At 38.5% G+C, this 15,142-nt stretch overlaps 11 protein-coding genes across 11 annotated transcripts; 5 read left to right on the forward strand and 6 right to left on the reverse strand.

The window, feature by feature from the left end:
• Positions 1–4: 4 nt before the first annotated feature.
• Gasu_48690 (phosphopantetheine-protein transferase) lies at positions 5–1,679 on the reverse strand. The gene is made up of 5 exons (XM_005704037.1): positions 1,528–1,679; positions 850–1,475; positions 661–805; positions 126–607; positions 5–49 (listed from the first exon to the last, which is right to left on the reverse strand). Exons 1-5 carry the CDS (start codon positions 1,666–1,668, stop codon positions 28–30), a joined length of 1,416 nt encoding a protein of 471 aa, XP_005704094.1. The 5' UTR covers positions 1,669–1,679; the 3' UTR covers positions 5–27.
• Positions 1,680–1,689: 10 nt separating this feature from the next.
• On the forward strand, positions 1,690–2,790 carry Gasu_48700 (uncharacterized protein). The gene is made up of 2 exons (XM_005704038.1): positions 1,690–2,142; positions 2,197–2,790. Exons 1-2 carry the CDS (start codon positions 1,699–1,701, stop codon positions 2,641–2,643), a joined length of 891 nt encoding a protein of 296 aa, XP_005704095.1. The 5' UTR covers positions 1,690–1,698; the 3' UTR covers positions 2,644–2,790.
• Gasu_48710 (uncharacterized protein) lies at positions 2,655–3,489 on the reverse strand. The gene is made up of 3 exons (XM_005704039.1): positions 3,061–3,489; positions 2,810–2,998; positions 2,655–2,763 (listed from the first exon to the last, which is right to left on the reverse strand). The coding sequence occupies exons 1-3, from the start codon at positions 3,421–3,423 to the stop codon at positions 2,677–2,679; spliced, it is 639 nt and encodes a 212-aa protein (XP_005704096.1). The 5' UTR covers positions 3,424–3,489; the 3' UTR covers positions 2,655–2,676.
• Positions 3,490–3,553: 64 nt separating this feature from the next.
• On the reverse strand, positions 3,554–4,549 carry Gasu_48720 (uncharacterized protein). The gene is made up of 2 exons (XM_005704040.1): positions 3,893–4,549; positions 3,554–3,841 (listed from the first exon to the last, which is right to left on the reverse strand). Exons 1-2 carry the CDS (start codon positions 4,406–4,408, stop codon positions 3,788–3,790), a joined length of 570 nt encoding a protein of 189 aa, XP_005704097.1. The 5' UTR covers positions 4,409–4,549; the 3' UTR covers positions 3,554–3,787.
• A 40-nt stretch (positions 4,550–4,589) lies between these two features.
• Positions 4,590–5,210, forward strand: Gasu_48730 (adenylate cyclase). The gene has a single exon (XM_005704041.1). It carries the CDS (start codon positions 4,612–4,614, stop codon positions 5,143–5,145), a length of 534 nt encoding a protein of 177 aa, XP_005704098.1. The 5' UTR covers positions 4,590–4,611; the 3' UTR covers positions 5,146–5,210.
• A 5-nt stretch (positions 5,211–5,215) lies between these two features.
• Positions 5,216–6,579, reverse strand: Gasu_48740 (serine O-acetyltransferase). Its single transcript, XM_005704042.1, has 6 exons — positions 6,264–6,579; positions 5,929–6,204; positions 5,713–5,875; positions 5,483–5,666; positions 5,385–5,430; positions 5,216–5,338 (listed from the first exon to the last, which is right to left on the reverse strand). The coding sequence occupies exons 1-6, from the start codon at positions 6,477–6,479 to the stop codon at positions 5,252–5,254; spliced, it is 972 nt and encodes a 323-aa protein (XP_005704099.1). The 5' UTR covers positions 6,480–6,579; the 3' UTR covers positions 5,216–5,251.
• Positions 6,580–6,839: 260 nt separating this feature from the next.
• On the forward strand, positions 6,840–7,470 carry Gasu_48750 (uncharacterized protein). The gene has a single exon (XM_005704043.1). The coding sequence runs from the start codon at positions 6,944–6,946 to the stop codon at positions 7,436–7,438; it is 495 nt and encodes a 164-aa protein (XP_005704100.1). The 5' UTR covers positions 6,840–6,943; the 3' UTR covers positions 7,439–7,470.
• Positions 7,471–7,474: 4 nt separating this feature from the next.
• Positions 7,475–9,949, reverse strand: Gasu_48760 (DNA helicase II / ATP-dependent DNA helicase PcrA). Its single transcript, XM_005704044.1, has 4 exons — positions 9,180–9,949; positions 7,966–9,132; positions 7,798–7,916; positions 7,475–7,748 (listed from the first exon to the last, which is right to left on the reverse strand). Exons 1-4 carry the CDS (start codon positions 9,939–9,941, stop codon positions 7,499–7,501), a joined length of 2,298 nt encoding a protein of 765 aa, XP_005704101.1. The 5' UTR covers positions 9,942–9,949; the 3' UTR covers positions 7,475–7,498.
• Positions 9,950–9,989: 40 nt separating this feature from the next.
• Positions 9,990–11,455, forward strand: Gasu_48770 (ubiquitin-activating enzyme E1 C). The gene has a single exon (XM_005704045.1). It carries the CDS (start codon positions 10,015–10,017, stop codon positions 11,329–11,331), a length of 1,317 nt encoding a protein of 438 aa, XP_005704102.1. The 5' UTR covers positions 9,990–10,014; the 3' UTR covers positions 11,332–11,455.
• A 22-nt stretch (positions 11,456–11,477) lies between these two features.
• On the reverse strand, positions 11,478–13,969 carry Gasu_48780 (MFS transporter, DHA1 family, tetracycline:hydrogen antiporter). The gene is made up of 4 exons (XM_005704046.1): positions 13,911–13,969; positions 13,813–13,859; positions 13,486–13,765; positions 11,478–13,433 (listed from the first exon to the last, which is right to left on the reverse strand). Exons 1-4 carry the CDS (start codon positions 13,949–13,951, stop codon positions 11,618–11,620), a joined length of 2,184 nt encoding a protein of 727 aa, XP_005704103.1. The 5' UTR covers positions 13,952–13,969; the 3' UTR covers positions 11,478–11,617.
• Positions 13,970–14,239: 270 nt separating this feature from the next.
• On the forward strand, positions 14,240–15,140 carry Gasu_48790 (charged multivesicular body protein 1). The gene is made up of 5 exons (XM_005704047.1): positions 14,240–14,391; positions 14,445–14,520; positions 14,573–14,794; positions 14,845–14,948; positions 14,998–15,140. Exons 1-5 carry the CDS (start codon positions 14,290–14,292, stop codon positions 15,103–15,105), a joined length of 612 nt encoding a protein of 203 aa, XP_005704104.1. The 5' UTR covers positions 14,240–14,289; the 3' UTR covers positions 15,106–15,140.
• The last annotated feature ends 2 nt before the right edge of the window (positions 15,141–15,142 follow it).

Genomic DNA, 15,142 nt, shown 5'->3' on the forward strand with positions numbered 1-15,142 from the left:
GAACAGCAATTGTTGGAAACTCGACGACTACTTTTCCTTGCAATATCTGCTTAAGCGAACATGTCACATCACACTTGTAGAATGCATTGTCATCAAAGGCACGACGCTTATCCGATACCAGATACACTTGCAACTCTTCCACTTTATATTTTGAGTAGGTCTGTCGAAGCTGAGATAGGTTCTTATTTCCTGAAAGGGGAGGAACTGATTGGAGAATACGTTCAAACAATTCTTTCAGAGGCTCATTCTCGTTAACACGCATAAGTTGCCAGGCGAGTTTCAAATATGGAAAAACCAAACGAAGTGACCAAAAGATGCAACAGTTCTTAAAAGAGTAAACGGATTCATTCAACTTTGCCTTGGTGAAAACTCGAGGAAGAAAACAAACACTGACATTCGACTGTTTTGCTTTTCTCTCAAGTAGTTTGTTCTTCTTTTGGATGTGAAAACTGCTTTTTTGGTCGTCCTTCAAACGTTGTAGTTGCACCAGTGCCGACGATGACGCACGATGTACTTCTTCCAAAAAAGTATAATCGTTTAAAAAAGTGTCTTCCGTATATTGCGTCATTGGTATGAAGTTGGATTTTTGTCGCTTTCCCTCACAACCCTAGTAACAATAGTTTTTATACTTGCTTTACACTCCAATGCAGTACAACTTACTGTTTGTTCTTTATGTTTTCTTACACAAAGCACTGAACAAGTTCGTGTTCCACAAGAAGGACATCTATATTTTGCAGGTTCTGCCTCATTATTGCTATTTTCTAAACAACAGACTTGACAGACCTCTTGTGAAATGTTCACATCTCTTCCCCCATCCATCTTTGCTGAAATCAGTTAAACCCTTTCTACGGACGGAAAGCTGATTCAGTTAAGAAGCAATTTCCTTCGATATCTAAAAACGAAATCTTTTCTACGTGGGGATAAGATATTGAGACTGCAATAAAAACAGGTTCAATGTTTTCTAAGAGCAAAAAGTTATACGTCGACCTGGAATATTTTCCGACAACTATTTTTCTACAACTGTGTAACACATTGTCCAACGCTTCCGTATCTAATTCAAAACTTTTCAGTGAACCTTTTGCAATACCTTCTCCAGTTGCTTTGACAAGAGATTCCTTCAATGTCCAAATACGGAGAAACGATTCCATTTGCTGATAACTAGGTTGACTCAATAACCAATTCAACTCGGCATCCGAAAGATACTTCTTTGCAATGTCAAGATAACCTTTCACTTTTCTATTCTTATTTTCTATATCTATGCCAATCTCTCTGTCACACGAAATTGCCACTGCACATAAACCTTTCGTATGCGATAAGCTGAAAGATATTCGAGGAGTCGAAGGAATACTGCTTTGAAGCACAGGTTTTCCACCTTCCAAAGTCGTAAAGCTCAAATCTTTAGGTTCACAAATCGTCAAATATTTTGATAAAGCAGTTCTCATAACACCTCTTCCTACAATAAACGTATCTCGACTCTAATGAAAAGCAAGTAAGATAACCGCAATTCTACTTTTCACCAAAGTGTACCTCTAAAGACAGGAATTCCTTACACTTCATTTTTTCTTCCAAGGATAATAACTTGAAAAGATTCTCTACTGTGTGCTTCGATACGCTACTCAACCAAATATGAACTTGATTCTGTGGTGGAGGAAGCGAAGAAGAGCTCATAAAATACTGAAGTATGCAATATTTCTGTCTATGCCACGGTACATTAAGGGACAAAAATTTTTTACCACTAAACTGCAACGGAATAAAGCATATTTGCCAAGTCAAAATATTATAAGCAAGTTGCTCTCTTCGCGTGACCAACATCAAATGCTCATGTTCCTCACCTTGTACTGGGATTGTTGCAAAGTTCATGCTGGAAAGAACCGTTCACTGCAACATACTAAGTGTTCCAAGCGAAACAAACGATATCTCACAAGTTGGAACGGTTATGTCTTATGTTGTGACTTTGTGGAAGAGAAAGGTAGAAGCACTGAAAAAGCTTCAAATGTGTCGACTTCCCTGCTGCAGACCATTGGTATGGAAGAGTTGAGAGAAGAGCTGAGAACCAGTCTGGAAAATGCCATAAGAAAAGCCAAGAACAAAGAAGAGTTTGAGTTGACCGAGGAGGAGTGTAAAATCTTGGATGACCTGGAGGTTTGCGTGCAATTCGTAGTTTGTACAAGAAAGCTTAACTAAGCTTCACTTTAGAAACAAGGAGTGAAGGAGTTGCGAGATATTTTTGAAGTTTTAAAGGAGCAAATGAGCACTCTCAAAAACAACGAAGAACAAAAGCAAATAGTAGATGAAGCAGCTGTGAGACAGGAACGAATGTTGGAAGTCTACGATCAACAAGTCAAGTCGCTTCTTCAAGTGATGCAACAAGAGCGGAAGAAGTTGGACCAAGAGAAAACACATATAGAACAGCTTCGAAAGCAATATGAGGAAGACTTGAAACGAAGGGAGACTACTAGACCAAACACGATTCCAAAGCTATTGCTGTTTGCATCCGGAATAACTTTTGGTTTCTCTAGCCTTTACTATGTCTGGATAGCCCTTAGAACAGATCATAGCGATAACTTACAAAATGCTGTTTGGAATGCTTTGGCTACAGTTGTTGCTGTTCTTGTGTATGAAAACCAAACAAAGAGGAAATGACAAACATCAGTAAAGAGTAAAATCGTGCGGAACTTATTGGTATTTTCGTAATGTACGTCTGTGCTCTGTTTCTTGTGGTGGAGCACTCTGACTTTGTTCTTCTCTGGTTCTCGACGTTTCCTGTAACTGTGAGATTGTCGTACACAAAGAACAGAATGGGACTAACCATCTCGCTTGAGCCATCAAAAGAAGCAAACGTACAAAGAATCTCTAAAAGAGGTCCTCGCAAACTATTCAATTCCATCCAGGATATGTTATTAATCTTGATAAACGGTGTTCGCTCTCGAACGTTAAACAAACCCTTCCTAAGCTTATTGGTTCTCAAGTCAAGAAGGTCTTCCAAGGCTTTTCTAATCTATTTGAATAAGCACTAGGTTGTTAGAGGTTTCAAACCGCTAAAAAGCCCTGAGCGCAAACCTTGAAAGGTTGTTCTAGGTCGTCTGAAGCAACGTGAAGCAACTTGGACGCTATTTCCATGTAGTGCTGATGCAACTGTACCAAACCACTGTTAGGATTATTTCGCTCTTCCTCCACTTTTGCAAGTATCTTTTCCTCTGTAAGCCAACTCGGCGGCAATATGCGACACCGTTTGGCCTCCTTGAGACCTACAGCCAACCATAGAGGTACGGTGACTGGTATTCCTACTTCAAATGGACCGAAATCTCCAGCTATAAGGTTAACTACTGGAAGCTTTATATTAGGAATAATTTCAATTAGTTCGTCGTCAGCAAAGAATTCTACCTGTTGACAAGTCAGGCGCTGCGTCTCTTTTAAACTCATTTTTGGCGCCAAATTTCAGCGAGCTTTCATTTTTCCTCGTGAAAAGCAAATTCTGTTCAAGCGTCTTCTGTTTGGGAGGTCAGACTTTTGTTGTCCTAATTTCTATGTTCTCATCGAAGAGCTCAATAAAGTATGATTAAAATATTTTACTTTAAAGTTGATTGAACTATTCAAAGCGAAGATAATCGTTTACTTTCAACATTTGACTTGGGGAGTAAAGCTACATATCTTCATCAACTTTGATAACAATTACTTCGCTCCACGTTTCCCACAGATGGTGCGTGAAGTGATAGCAGTAGGACTCATCTTAAATAACTATCTTTCTTCTCTAAAGTGTAATTATAAAAAGACAAACCTGTAAGTATTATCTAAACGTTGCTGAAGTACGAAGTACACTTGACAAGTGCTCGGAAAGGGCCTACAAAATTCTTTAACAATTATTCGACGTTGCGATTCAAACAATACTCACTTGAAATGGGTTCTTCTGGAACAGCGGGTGTCCAACTACCTCCTTTAGCTGCTCACTCTCTCGGAAAATCAAGCTCCGCTTCTTCCTTTCTGTCAGTTTGTTAGAAACTTCGTGAGGCAACCTGACCATCGAGGATGCATCATCTTGTCCGTTTTCTATTTCCAACAAAGACTCTCGAAGATCTGAAACAACGTCAAGGAAGCTGGTTTTTATGGACTTTTTCCAGGGTCGTATCTTATGCTCTATTTTCTCTTCCTGCCTTTTCAACAAGTTTTCAACAACAAGGTTAAGCCTTTTCAACACTTTTTCATGTCTCTGCCTTCTCTTTCTCCTCTCTTTCGAGCGACCTATGCTGCTTTGATAACGTTCAAGTTTCTTAACCTCTTGTTGTTGTCTCTCCAAAATGGGATTAAGAGTGGACGACTGAATTCCTCTATCTGAAACTTTCTTCTGCAGACTCTTGGTCTTCTCTATGCTACTTTCTAGCCGTCTTGTGTGTTTTACTGATTTCGTCATTTCAGTATTACGTCGACAACTCCCCAAAAATTACTTTATTCCCAATGCTCAGGAGATCTCATTATTTATTTGTATCAGTAAGTTGGTGGCTTAATAATACTTCATTGAAGCATCTTTGTAAGACCCGTTATTTCGCACACAGAAAAAGGCTGTTTTCAACAAGATCAAGCAACTTGAAGTTTTCCACTATTGCTTCGTTTGGCATGGACCTAACACACGACAAGGGACAAAAGTCCAACGTGGAAATAGAACGAAAGTTTTTAGTATTGTCAACGGAATATCGGGACAAGTCTGTGAGAAAGTATACCATCCGACAAGGATACGTTTTCGCGTCAAAGGACAAAAGTGTTCGCGTGCGACTCACTGATGAAGAAGCATATTTGACGATAAAAGGTGAGACTCTTGGTCCCAAACGTAAAGAATTTGAATATTCCATCCCAACAACTGATGCAGAACAACTGTTGAATTCCCTCTGTTTGAAACCACTAATTGAGAAAACTCGTTATCTTGTGGAAGACAAAGGTTTTATTTGGGAAGTGGACGAGTTTCTTGGTGATAATATTGGGTTGGTGGTGGCAGAAGTTGAACTGAACGATGAGCAGGTACACCTTGAACTTCCTGATTGGGTTGGAAAGGAAGTAACAGAAGATACTCGATTTTACAACTCAGTTTTGTTTCAAAGTCCTTTTTGTTTTTGGCCTTTGGAAGAGCGACAGAAGATACTGAGGACCAAATAGAACAACTCGTTTCTGGAAATGCTTTATTTAAAAAATTTCTTGACTTTGTAAGACAAAAATTTTACAAGTAATACTATTTTACACTTTTATGAACAGAGTAGTGACACTATGTTTCTGAACTCCTAAAATCTTGTTGCATTTCGGAAGCTGGATTGCGTCCTGGTTTCCTTCCAATAATTCGCGCTGGCACTCCCTACAAAGCAATCAACCATTTTAAAAAAGGTTAATAATAAACTTACCACAACTGTTGCAAAGCTAGGTACATCATTCAAAACTAGAGAACAACTACATACATTAATCAATATATTTGTTCCTAGTTGCTTTTGAAATTACTTACGCGCCGATTTGTGAATGTTCTCCAATTTCTATTCTGCCAAGAATGGTTGCTCCAGCACCAAGTAAAACACCGTTATGAATGATAGGATGACGGTCTCCATACTTCTTACCCGAACCACCCAAAGTAACGTGATGAAGCATGGATACATCATCTTCTACTATCGCAGTTTCCCCAATAACAATTCCTTCACAACCTGTTAGGATTATAACTGCAATACAAAGTTGAATTACCTGTTCCATGATCAACAAAAACGCCATGCCCGATCTTCGCCCCAGGATGAATGTCGATATGTAGCTCTTTTGTTATTTGTGAGTGAAGAAAGTATGCCATGGCCTTTCTCTCGTGACTCCACAACCAATGACTGACTCGATACGCTTGAAGTGCATGATATCCCTTTTTTGCCAGTGTTTGCTACAAATTTTGATCATAAAAATAAGGAAAATTACCTTGAAATATAAAAATGCTTCTAATAGAAAAGTACAAGCTGGGTCTCTTTCCTTCACGGCTATCAAATCTCTTCTACAGGCGAGGCGAAAATCCTTCGACTCTTCAAGAGCATCACGAAACAACTCCATAAGCAGAGTACTGGAAATGGTAGGACTCGCTAGTTTGTTTGCCAAGTGAAAAGATAAAGCAGCTTCCAAGCTCTTATGATTTAAAATTGTCGAAAATAGGAAAGAAGCCAAGAGAGGTTCGTTATAAGCATGCTGTTGTGCCTCTTCCTTTACAATAAAACAAAGACTTGAAGTTGGACACAAAACAGCCCAAGTTAACTACTCACCCTCAAAATGAGCCAAACCCAATCTCGTTCATCTTCCGACTCATCACAGCAATTCTCGACAGCTTCTCTAAGACGGTCTAACATATCCACCGAAGACAAGTTAGCAACGTCCTTTGCCTCGGTTTCTTTTGTTCTTGTCTTTGTCTCCGAGTTCTGTGAGTCTTTCTCAACTTGAGTTTGCTCCTCGGCATAGTTGGTTTTTCCATTGCAAGTCATAGTTAACTTTCACAAGATTGGAATCCAACACTGATTAATTGGACAACCGGCCGTCAGTCAGTCAATGAGGAAGCTCCAAATGAAGTCTATTCAGTTCTATCATAAGTAAGTAGAAAGACATGTTTTGTTCGTTGATATTCAAAGGAGTTGTTGATATAAATTCAAGTTATCAAAAGAGAAACATCTGTCTCCCTATCCATTTATCGGAGTTGTAACTTAAAGTTATTTCAAAATCTATTTTTACTTGTAGAAAGTTTATTATCGAAGAAAGTGCCAACTGCTTTTTAACTGAAAACAATTTGTCAAGAAACATATTATCTATTCATAGGCAACCGGATTTATTCCCAGTAATTTTCATATAAATCGTAAATCATTTGGGCTACTTAGCCCTAAATGTCGATTGATTAATTGTCTTTCAAGAAATCAAAGGAAGGGTGCGACCCGCCCTATCTATCTACTTTTGCATGGAAGCTCAAGTCTGCAAGAAGGAGGTGCCTGTCTTGAAAGAAGAAATTGATGATATACCTTTATCAGAACTATGGAAAAGAATGCACAAGTCTGAACCCGAATTGGCTAATGGGAAGAAAGAACACAAGAAAAAGGAAGTGAAGAAAGTTGCACCGTCAAAGATAAAGAGGACACTTACAAAGGTTTGTGGAAACTCGACTTCCTCCAAGAAAAAAAAAGTGGCAGATGAAAATGAAGAAAAACTTGCCAACAAGAAATTTTCCAAACCTGGTCAACGAAGAGAACCGCCTCCCAAAGGAGATCCTCTTCGATTGTTCTATGAGAGTATGTATGAGGAAAAGAAACGAAAGAACAAGGAAGCAACTCTAGCAGAGACGTGGCTTCTTATTCACGGACTGTTAGATGAAGAACAAGCGAAAGTAGTTTTTGAAAAACAACGAAAAGCAAAGGTGAATCAGAACACGACTACGAAACAAAAAAGCAGAAAATAGCAAGTTCTTTAGAAAAAATTGCGTATTTTATGTATGAGCAACAGCACAATCGATACTGCTTTATCGTTGTCGTTGTTTCTTTCTTTTCCTTTGAGGTGCAGGTGGTTCAGTTATTTTTCGTGTTGGACTTTGTCGTTCTTGCTTTGAAGGAACGCTTTGGACGGCGTCTACTCGTTTCCTAGTAGTAAGACTATCCGGAATTTCGGTCAGAAATCTGGACGCTATGAGATGTTTGCCTTCCTCTTCTTCTTCTAAATAGGACAGAAAGAGAGCTCTTCTTGCTCTAGACATGGCAACATACGCTATTCTCCTTCAAAATGATGAATGTTTTGCTTTTACCAAATAAAGCACCAACCAACCTTTCTTCCTCATAGTGAACTTCCACGTCTCTTTCCGTTAATGTAGTTTGTAATCTTGGACGCAGAGGAAAATGATCTTCGTTCAGTCTCACAACATGAACATAATCCCATTCTTTTCCCTTTCCAATATTCAACCGCTGTTCATCAACAAAAACAACAAAAACCGACCTTTGCCTGATGAACCGTACAGCATTGAACACAATTGTTCTTTTGCAGCTTCATTTCATATTCACATTGGACTTCTTCCAATGAATCAACAAATAGCTTCAATCGTGTATATACATTATCTACCTTTCCTGGAAACACAGAATTGTTAGAGAACAAATTGTGGTTTCGATTCTTTGATAGAGCAAGTAGTGCCTTCTTCACAGAGTCATTTTGAATTTCCTCAGAATGTTGTTGTGTTGACCACTCCATCCGTTGTTCTAATGACATTTCAGCTTTCTGAAATATCTGTTTGGACACAAACAAGTCCCTGTCTCCTATTCTTCTTCGTACATCTGAAGGGAGAAGATCAATAATTTCTTCACTTAGAATGGACAGTCGAGTTTTCTTTAAAAACTTTCCGGTAATCGTATCCACGAGAGACAGAACTTGATTGATTTCTTCAGAATACTCTTCAACCAACATTAACTTCGATTTCTCCTGTAACTGAAGACTGCGTGAACCTTTTAAACTGCTCTTACAAGCATCTCTTAATTCTTGTAACAGACCATGAGATTCCCAACTAGAATTCTTCCACTGAGAAAGAAGATGTTGAGGAACATTTGGGAAATAAATAGCTGTAATGAGTAGCAACGCCACGTCATCTTTGATATTTAACATGAGTTTACAAAAACTCTTCACAATTAGAATACAAAGGTCCTGTCCATTTCTTGGAAGTATTTCAAAGTCATCACCAGAAGATTGAGATGCTTCTGAAACGAGTCTACAAGGGATTTCACGATTTTTGAGATACGAAAATATTTCAAAAGCAAGAGAACGGGTCCTCACGAGGATAGCAATGTTGTTGTTTGCAACTCCGTTGGAAGTTAAATTCAAAATATTATTAGACAATGTTTCCAATTCACATTTTTCATTTCTACAGATCCAAACTTGTATCTGACCTTCCTTTGCTGAGTCATTTATGACTGTTTTCGGAGTACGATATTTGTTTCTAAGAATTAAGTTACTCGTACACAAGACAATCTGTTTGTCACTTCGAAAATTAACACTAAGGCTAAGAATTGAACAATTCTCTTCCTTTTCACTTTTACTAAATATCGGAGTAAGTGGTCCTCCTTCTGCTCCTTGAAAACCATATATGCTTTGATCATCATCACCAATCAAAGTTACCTGAAATACTCGAACAAATATAAGCTAGACAACAAAAAGAGACTTACATGTGAATCATCTCGTAAGATAGAGCGAAGAAATGTCTTATTCAAAATAGAGCAGTCTTGGTACTCATCAACTATTGCATATGGATAGCGTCTCCGAATCTTTGACAAAGATGAGTCATTGTCTCTGCCAATTTCTAACACTTGTATTGCACAGAGCAATAAATCAGAAAAATCAAGTCCGTTACAATGATGTAGATACTTGTTATACTTTTCAAAAATAGCTCCAAGTTTACCATTTGTTGGTGTAGTCAGTGTGGCTTTATGTTTTTGTATTTGAAACAGAATATTCGAAACTTCTTTGTTGGAGAACACTTTGGGAGCTTTCCAATCCATTTGTTGAACACTATTTTCGTCTAAAGCTACTTCTGATAAAATTTTTTCCAACAATTTGCGTTGTTCAGCATTAGAAAATATAGTAAAGTTTCGAGAAACTCCAAACTTTTCCTTGAGTACGGTTTCTCCCATACTCCTCACAACACTCAAAGCTAAGGAATGAAAAGTCCAAACTCTCAAGTTTTCTACTAATTGGATTCCCAGCATATTCTTCAGTCTTTCTCTTACTTCAGCACAAGCACTTCTAGTGAAAGTAATCAAGAGAATATCTTTAGGAGGTATATGCAACTGATCTATCCAAAAAACTACGCGGTATACTAATACTAAAGTTTTACCACTTCCGGGACAAGATGAAATAATAAGCGTGTCTCTTGGTTCCCATTCTATAGCCTTTTTTTGTTCTTCTGTCAACTTTAGTTGGCTTTTCATTTTATATTCATTCATTCAAAAGGAAACCATAAAATGCACTCGAGTCCCATTTCTCATTTGAAAAAGTCGAGTTATGTCTCAAGGAAAGGATGAAGGGAAACTCGAAGACTTGTACCTAATTACCCTTAGGAATGGACCCTTTGCTCACGAGAGCTTTTCACCTAGCGAGGACTTGCTCAACTTTTTATGGAACGAATGCAAGGTATTGGTAGTAGGTGCTGGAGGTTTGGGTTGTGAACTTCTCAAAGACTTGGCGTTGAGTGGTTTTAGAAATATAGAAGTGATAGATCTGGACGTGGTTGATGTAACCAATTTGAATAGGCAATTTTTGTTTCGTCAACAAGACGTTGGAAAACCAAAGGCTGAAGTTGCTGCAGCTTTTATCGCAAAGCGTATCAGTGGCATCAATATAAAAGGCCACCATGCGAATATATATGATCAACCTAGAGAATTTTACAAACAGTTCAATCTTGTAGTTGCAGGACTGGACTCTATAGATGCTCGTCGTTGGCTCAACGAAACTTTAATCGATCTCGTAGAGACCAACGATGATGGCACTATTGATGTTTCAACTGTCATACCACTCATTGATGGGGGAACAGAGGGCTTTAGAGGACAAGCGAGAGTAATCATTCCTAAAATGTCTGCTTGTTTTGAATGCAATCTGGATCTATTTCCACCACAAATTAGTTATCCTTTATGTACGATAGCTAATACGCCTCGTCTTCCTGAACATTGTATTGAATATGCGAGTGTTATTTTGTGGCCTCAACAACAACCTTTCGGAGCTGGTACTAAAGTTGATGGAGATAATCCGGAACATGTGAAATGGATATTTGAGCGTGCTCAAGAAAGAGCCAATCAGTTTCATATTCAGGGTGTTACATATCGTTTATCACAAGGAGTAATCAAACATATTATTCCAGCAGTTGCTTCAACCAACGCAATAGTTGCAGCTTCCTGTGCAAATGAAGCATTCAAATTGGCCACTTATATTGCAAACCCTTTGAATAACTATATGTTGTACAATGGAGAATCCGGAGTGTATACTTATGCTTTTGAAACTGAAAGAAGAGAAGAATGTCCTGCTTGTGGACGTGCTCAACCCAAAAAAATTTGTGTTTCTCCCAAGTGGACATTGGCTGACTTGATTGAAGTGTTACGAGAAGATACTGAACTGCGAGTCAAGTCACCAAGTCTTACTGTATCCTCTAGAGCTCTCTATTATTCATCTCCTGCTTCCTTGGAACAAGCAACTAAAGAAAATCTTCCTCAATCACTGGACTGCCTTTTGGAAGAAGGATGTGAGATTTTTCTAACCGATCCTGCACTTCCTTTAGGTAGAAAGTTGCAAATTTTTTTTCATAAATGTAGCAAAAAGAACAAATAAGTTGATATTCTTATTCTTGTTTATTCAAGCGTCATTCTCACTTATGCTTAGTACATGTGGTTGAGTGATCACACGGAAAGCAGCATATGAGGATAACTGTTGCAATATAGTTCTTTTCGTATACAGAATGAGACCTCCAATATCTAGAAACTTTACGTGGCTTTATCCAATAATAACGCTAAGAAAATATCCACAAGTATCTTTCTATCAACAGACCAAGTAAAATAGATACAAGCAACCGTTCTTCTCCCAATCAATTACTAATACATACATACATACAGGAACTCTAGTCCGATTCGACTTCCATATCTGTCTCCAAACAAGTTCTCCAAGGCCAAGGAGGAAGTAGAAAAGTGGACCTTAATATGAAGAAAACTGCTGCATCTCCTAAAATATAGTACAAGCGACCTTTGTTAAGAGGTTGTGGAAGATTATTTTCACCTAATATAAAGGCAAAGAGACAGCTACCAACCAAAGGACCAGCAGCAAATCCCACACTTTGTAAGCCTTGAGCATATCCTAGAGCTTCACCCAAACGTTCCGGTGGTGCAGCATTTTTTACAAGCAAAGGAAGTGCAGTATGACAACATTGCCCACAAAACGACGTCATAACATTGCCAACAACGAGTAGTATCCAAGTAAGACGATTCGATCGAGTTAAGCCTAGAGTAGCAACATATGCAGGAGTTGGATAGAATACCAATCCTATCAACAGTCCCAGCCTCATCGTATTTAGTACTCCTATCTTTGCAGCGATATACTGAAAAAATACAACTGCTGAAAAGATACACGATATGCCTCCCATGGTTTGAACAACTCCCAAATCTGCTGTTGAAAACTGTACACCTCCAAGTGAAGAGTCGTTGACTGCCCAAAGTGCTAACACTTCGTCCATCGCATTAAGTGTAAAGGATACGGACAAGGCAATTCTTAAAACCACAGAAAATGTTGCATTACTAAAGAACAGATGAGTTATCAAGGCTCGAAGAGTTAACTCTGATATCTTCTCATCAAGTCTTGTATCCCAAACTGTCTCTTTAACTTTTGGACTCTCTTCTCGGATATCGCTCCAGTTTCTTCCGTTGTTGTTTGCGCTGGGTCTGTCTTTGTTTCGACGCCAATCTGATCTTCTCGATACTTTATCCTTCATGGTTGACATAGCCATAATGGCAGCGAAACCACTCATATCTGAAACTGCACTAGTTGATGGGCTATTCAAAAACAAGTAATGTCTTGGATTTTTCTTTCGGTAATTAGTACGCGATGGTGCCGCAGAATAGTCAGCTCTATTTAAGTTTGCAGCTGATGGTCTACAAGGAGAACGAAAAGGAGGAACTAGAGTAGTTTGTTCGTTTTGTTCTTCAATAAAAGGATAATAATTTTCAAGAGGTCTCTCTCTTGAAAACGCACTCCTTATCTCCAAAGCAGATCCACGTTTCAACCTTTGTGAGGCAAAAGTTCCCTGCGAATTCTCTCTCATCACATCGTGTGCCGGTTCCCGAATGAAGAAGCCCTCCCTTAGATCATAAGAGTTTGACAGATATACAGAAGAGTCAAAGTCTGTGTTCTTTTGATATTCCAAGACAATGCCATCGTCATGTTCATGTGATTGTTGATGATACGATGCTTCATGCAAAACCTCACTGGTACGAGATGCTGTTTCTCCTAAAGAAGAATACGTTTCATCCCCAAAATGGATTTCAGGGGAATTTGAAAAAGTATCATAAATGTGAATAGGAACAGACACTGTTGCTCTTTGTTCATTTTCTTCATTACTAAGAGGAAGAAGATTAGAATCTGCATTTCTATCGCTTGCTTCTTTGAATGGTTTACTTTCAGGTAACAGAAATAGAGAAAGGAGATACGAACAAGCTGCAAAGGTTCCAACAGTCATACAAGGTAATGCATAAGGATATCTCGCGAAAAAGGAATCTCGTCCAAAAATAGAGGAATACTGAATAGCCGGTCTAGATAAATAACCACCAACCAGAGGTCCCATCACAACTCCAAAACCAAACGTCATTCCTATCATGCCAAACGCTGCTGATTCGTTGGTAGAATCTGTTATATCTGACAAGTAAGTTTTCGATACAGTCACATTGCTATTACATTATCAGTAACTTCTGACTTTGGTTTGGAACAACGTTGACTTACCCTGTTAACATTCCATGCAGAAAACGAATAGAAATGGCTTGTGCATAAGTATGAGAGAGCCCAAAAAGAAACAAAAAAAACGAATTAGTAAATAAGCCACACAAAATGACTGGACGTCTTCCTATTTTATCACATATGCGTCCCCAAACGGGTGATCCAAATATAGAGCCACAAGCGAAACAAGAAGCAATCAGCCCACAATAGTAACCTGTCTTATAAGAAGAACTAGGTGGAATATTCAGCATTTCTTGGACCATGAAAGGAGCAAAAGGTATAACAACTAGCAATATCCATAAGTAAAACCTTAAAAAATGTGTAGGCACATACTTGTAACACTCAACGCATCGGGTAATGAGGCCAAACTTAGCAAAACCCTATGAAAGACAGTGTTGGTCCTGTTTACAACAAATTACGCGATTACTTACAATTGTTTTAGAGGCAAAGGTGTGGCTATTTGTTGCTTCATGTCGTCGCTATTCAGTCGATAGCTACTCGTACCTAATGTTTCTATTATTCGAAGCAACGAAATGGGCCATGAAATCGCTGGAAGTTTCCCTCAAAGGAGCAGTGCGGGAATCTCGAAGATTCTAAAAGATGTCTACAAAGTCTTTTCCAAATGAGAAATGATCCAACCTTGCCAAGATTGAATGTTCAAGATTTAGGAAAATCTTATCTAAAATAAACTTTTTTTTCCAATGAGTTGCTTCTTCGTCACAAATTGTTTAAAAATTGCTTCCTCTTCCTTCCCCCACATTTGCTGGCGCCATAAAATTTTTGTTTTGCATCGAGGGTCGATTGGCAAATATGCCGTTGTTTAGCAAGAAAACCTTTGAAGACTATATTGTTGACTTGAAACTCAATGGGAAACAACTTGAAAGACAGGCAAAGCGTTGTGAAAGACAACAGGTATATACAAGTTTTTTCTCGTGGTTTACATTCCACTCCAACTTTGCAATTAGAAACAAGAACAACTTAAGCTTAAGAAAGCCATAGAACAACACAACTCTGAAGGTGCTCGAATATTTGCCCAAAACGGTTCGATACAATTTACTTTACTGGTACTGTTGAAATGGATTGGTATTTTTAGCCATAAGAAAAAAGAACGAAAGAATTAACTTTTTAAAATTGGCTGCAAGGCTGGACGCTGTCGCTGGAAAGTTACAGTCAGCTAATACTGTTCAAACTATAAGCAGAGACTTTGGTTATCTTGTGAAGGCAATTGACAGTGCCATGTCGAGTATGGATCTTGTAAAAGTGAGTCAAGTGATGAGCAAATTTGAATATCAGTTCGAAGATTTAGACGTACGAGGTGAGACATTATAATAGAGAGGTTATCTTATTAACTAATTTTTGAAACAGGGGAAGTTTTGGACTCTTCCATGGCTTCTACAGTGGCAACAGCTGCACCAGAGGACCAAGTGCAAGCTCTCATTCAACAAACAGCAGATGAGTACAATCTTGAGGTATTTATAATTGTTTGTTGGATAATATAAGTGACTGATTTGAACTTAGTTGGATGATGCCATGACTGGAGTCCCTGTTCGTAATAGAACCGCAACATCAACCAAGTCAGAAGAAAATAGCCTCGAATATCGATTCAACAACTTGAAAGCGCCCTAAGTCAAAGTCTTGAATTTCCTGATAAGATATTTTGGCA

The sequence above is a fragment of the Galdieria sulphuraria genome, assembly GCF_000341285.1.
Source record: "Galdieria sulphuraria unplaced genomic scaffold scaf_46, whole genome shotgun sequence".
NCBI classification, from domain to species: domain Eukaryota; phylum Rhodophyta; class Bangiophyceae; order Galdieriales; family Galdieriaceae; genus Galdieria; species Galdieria sulphuraria.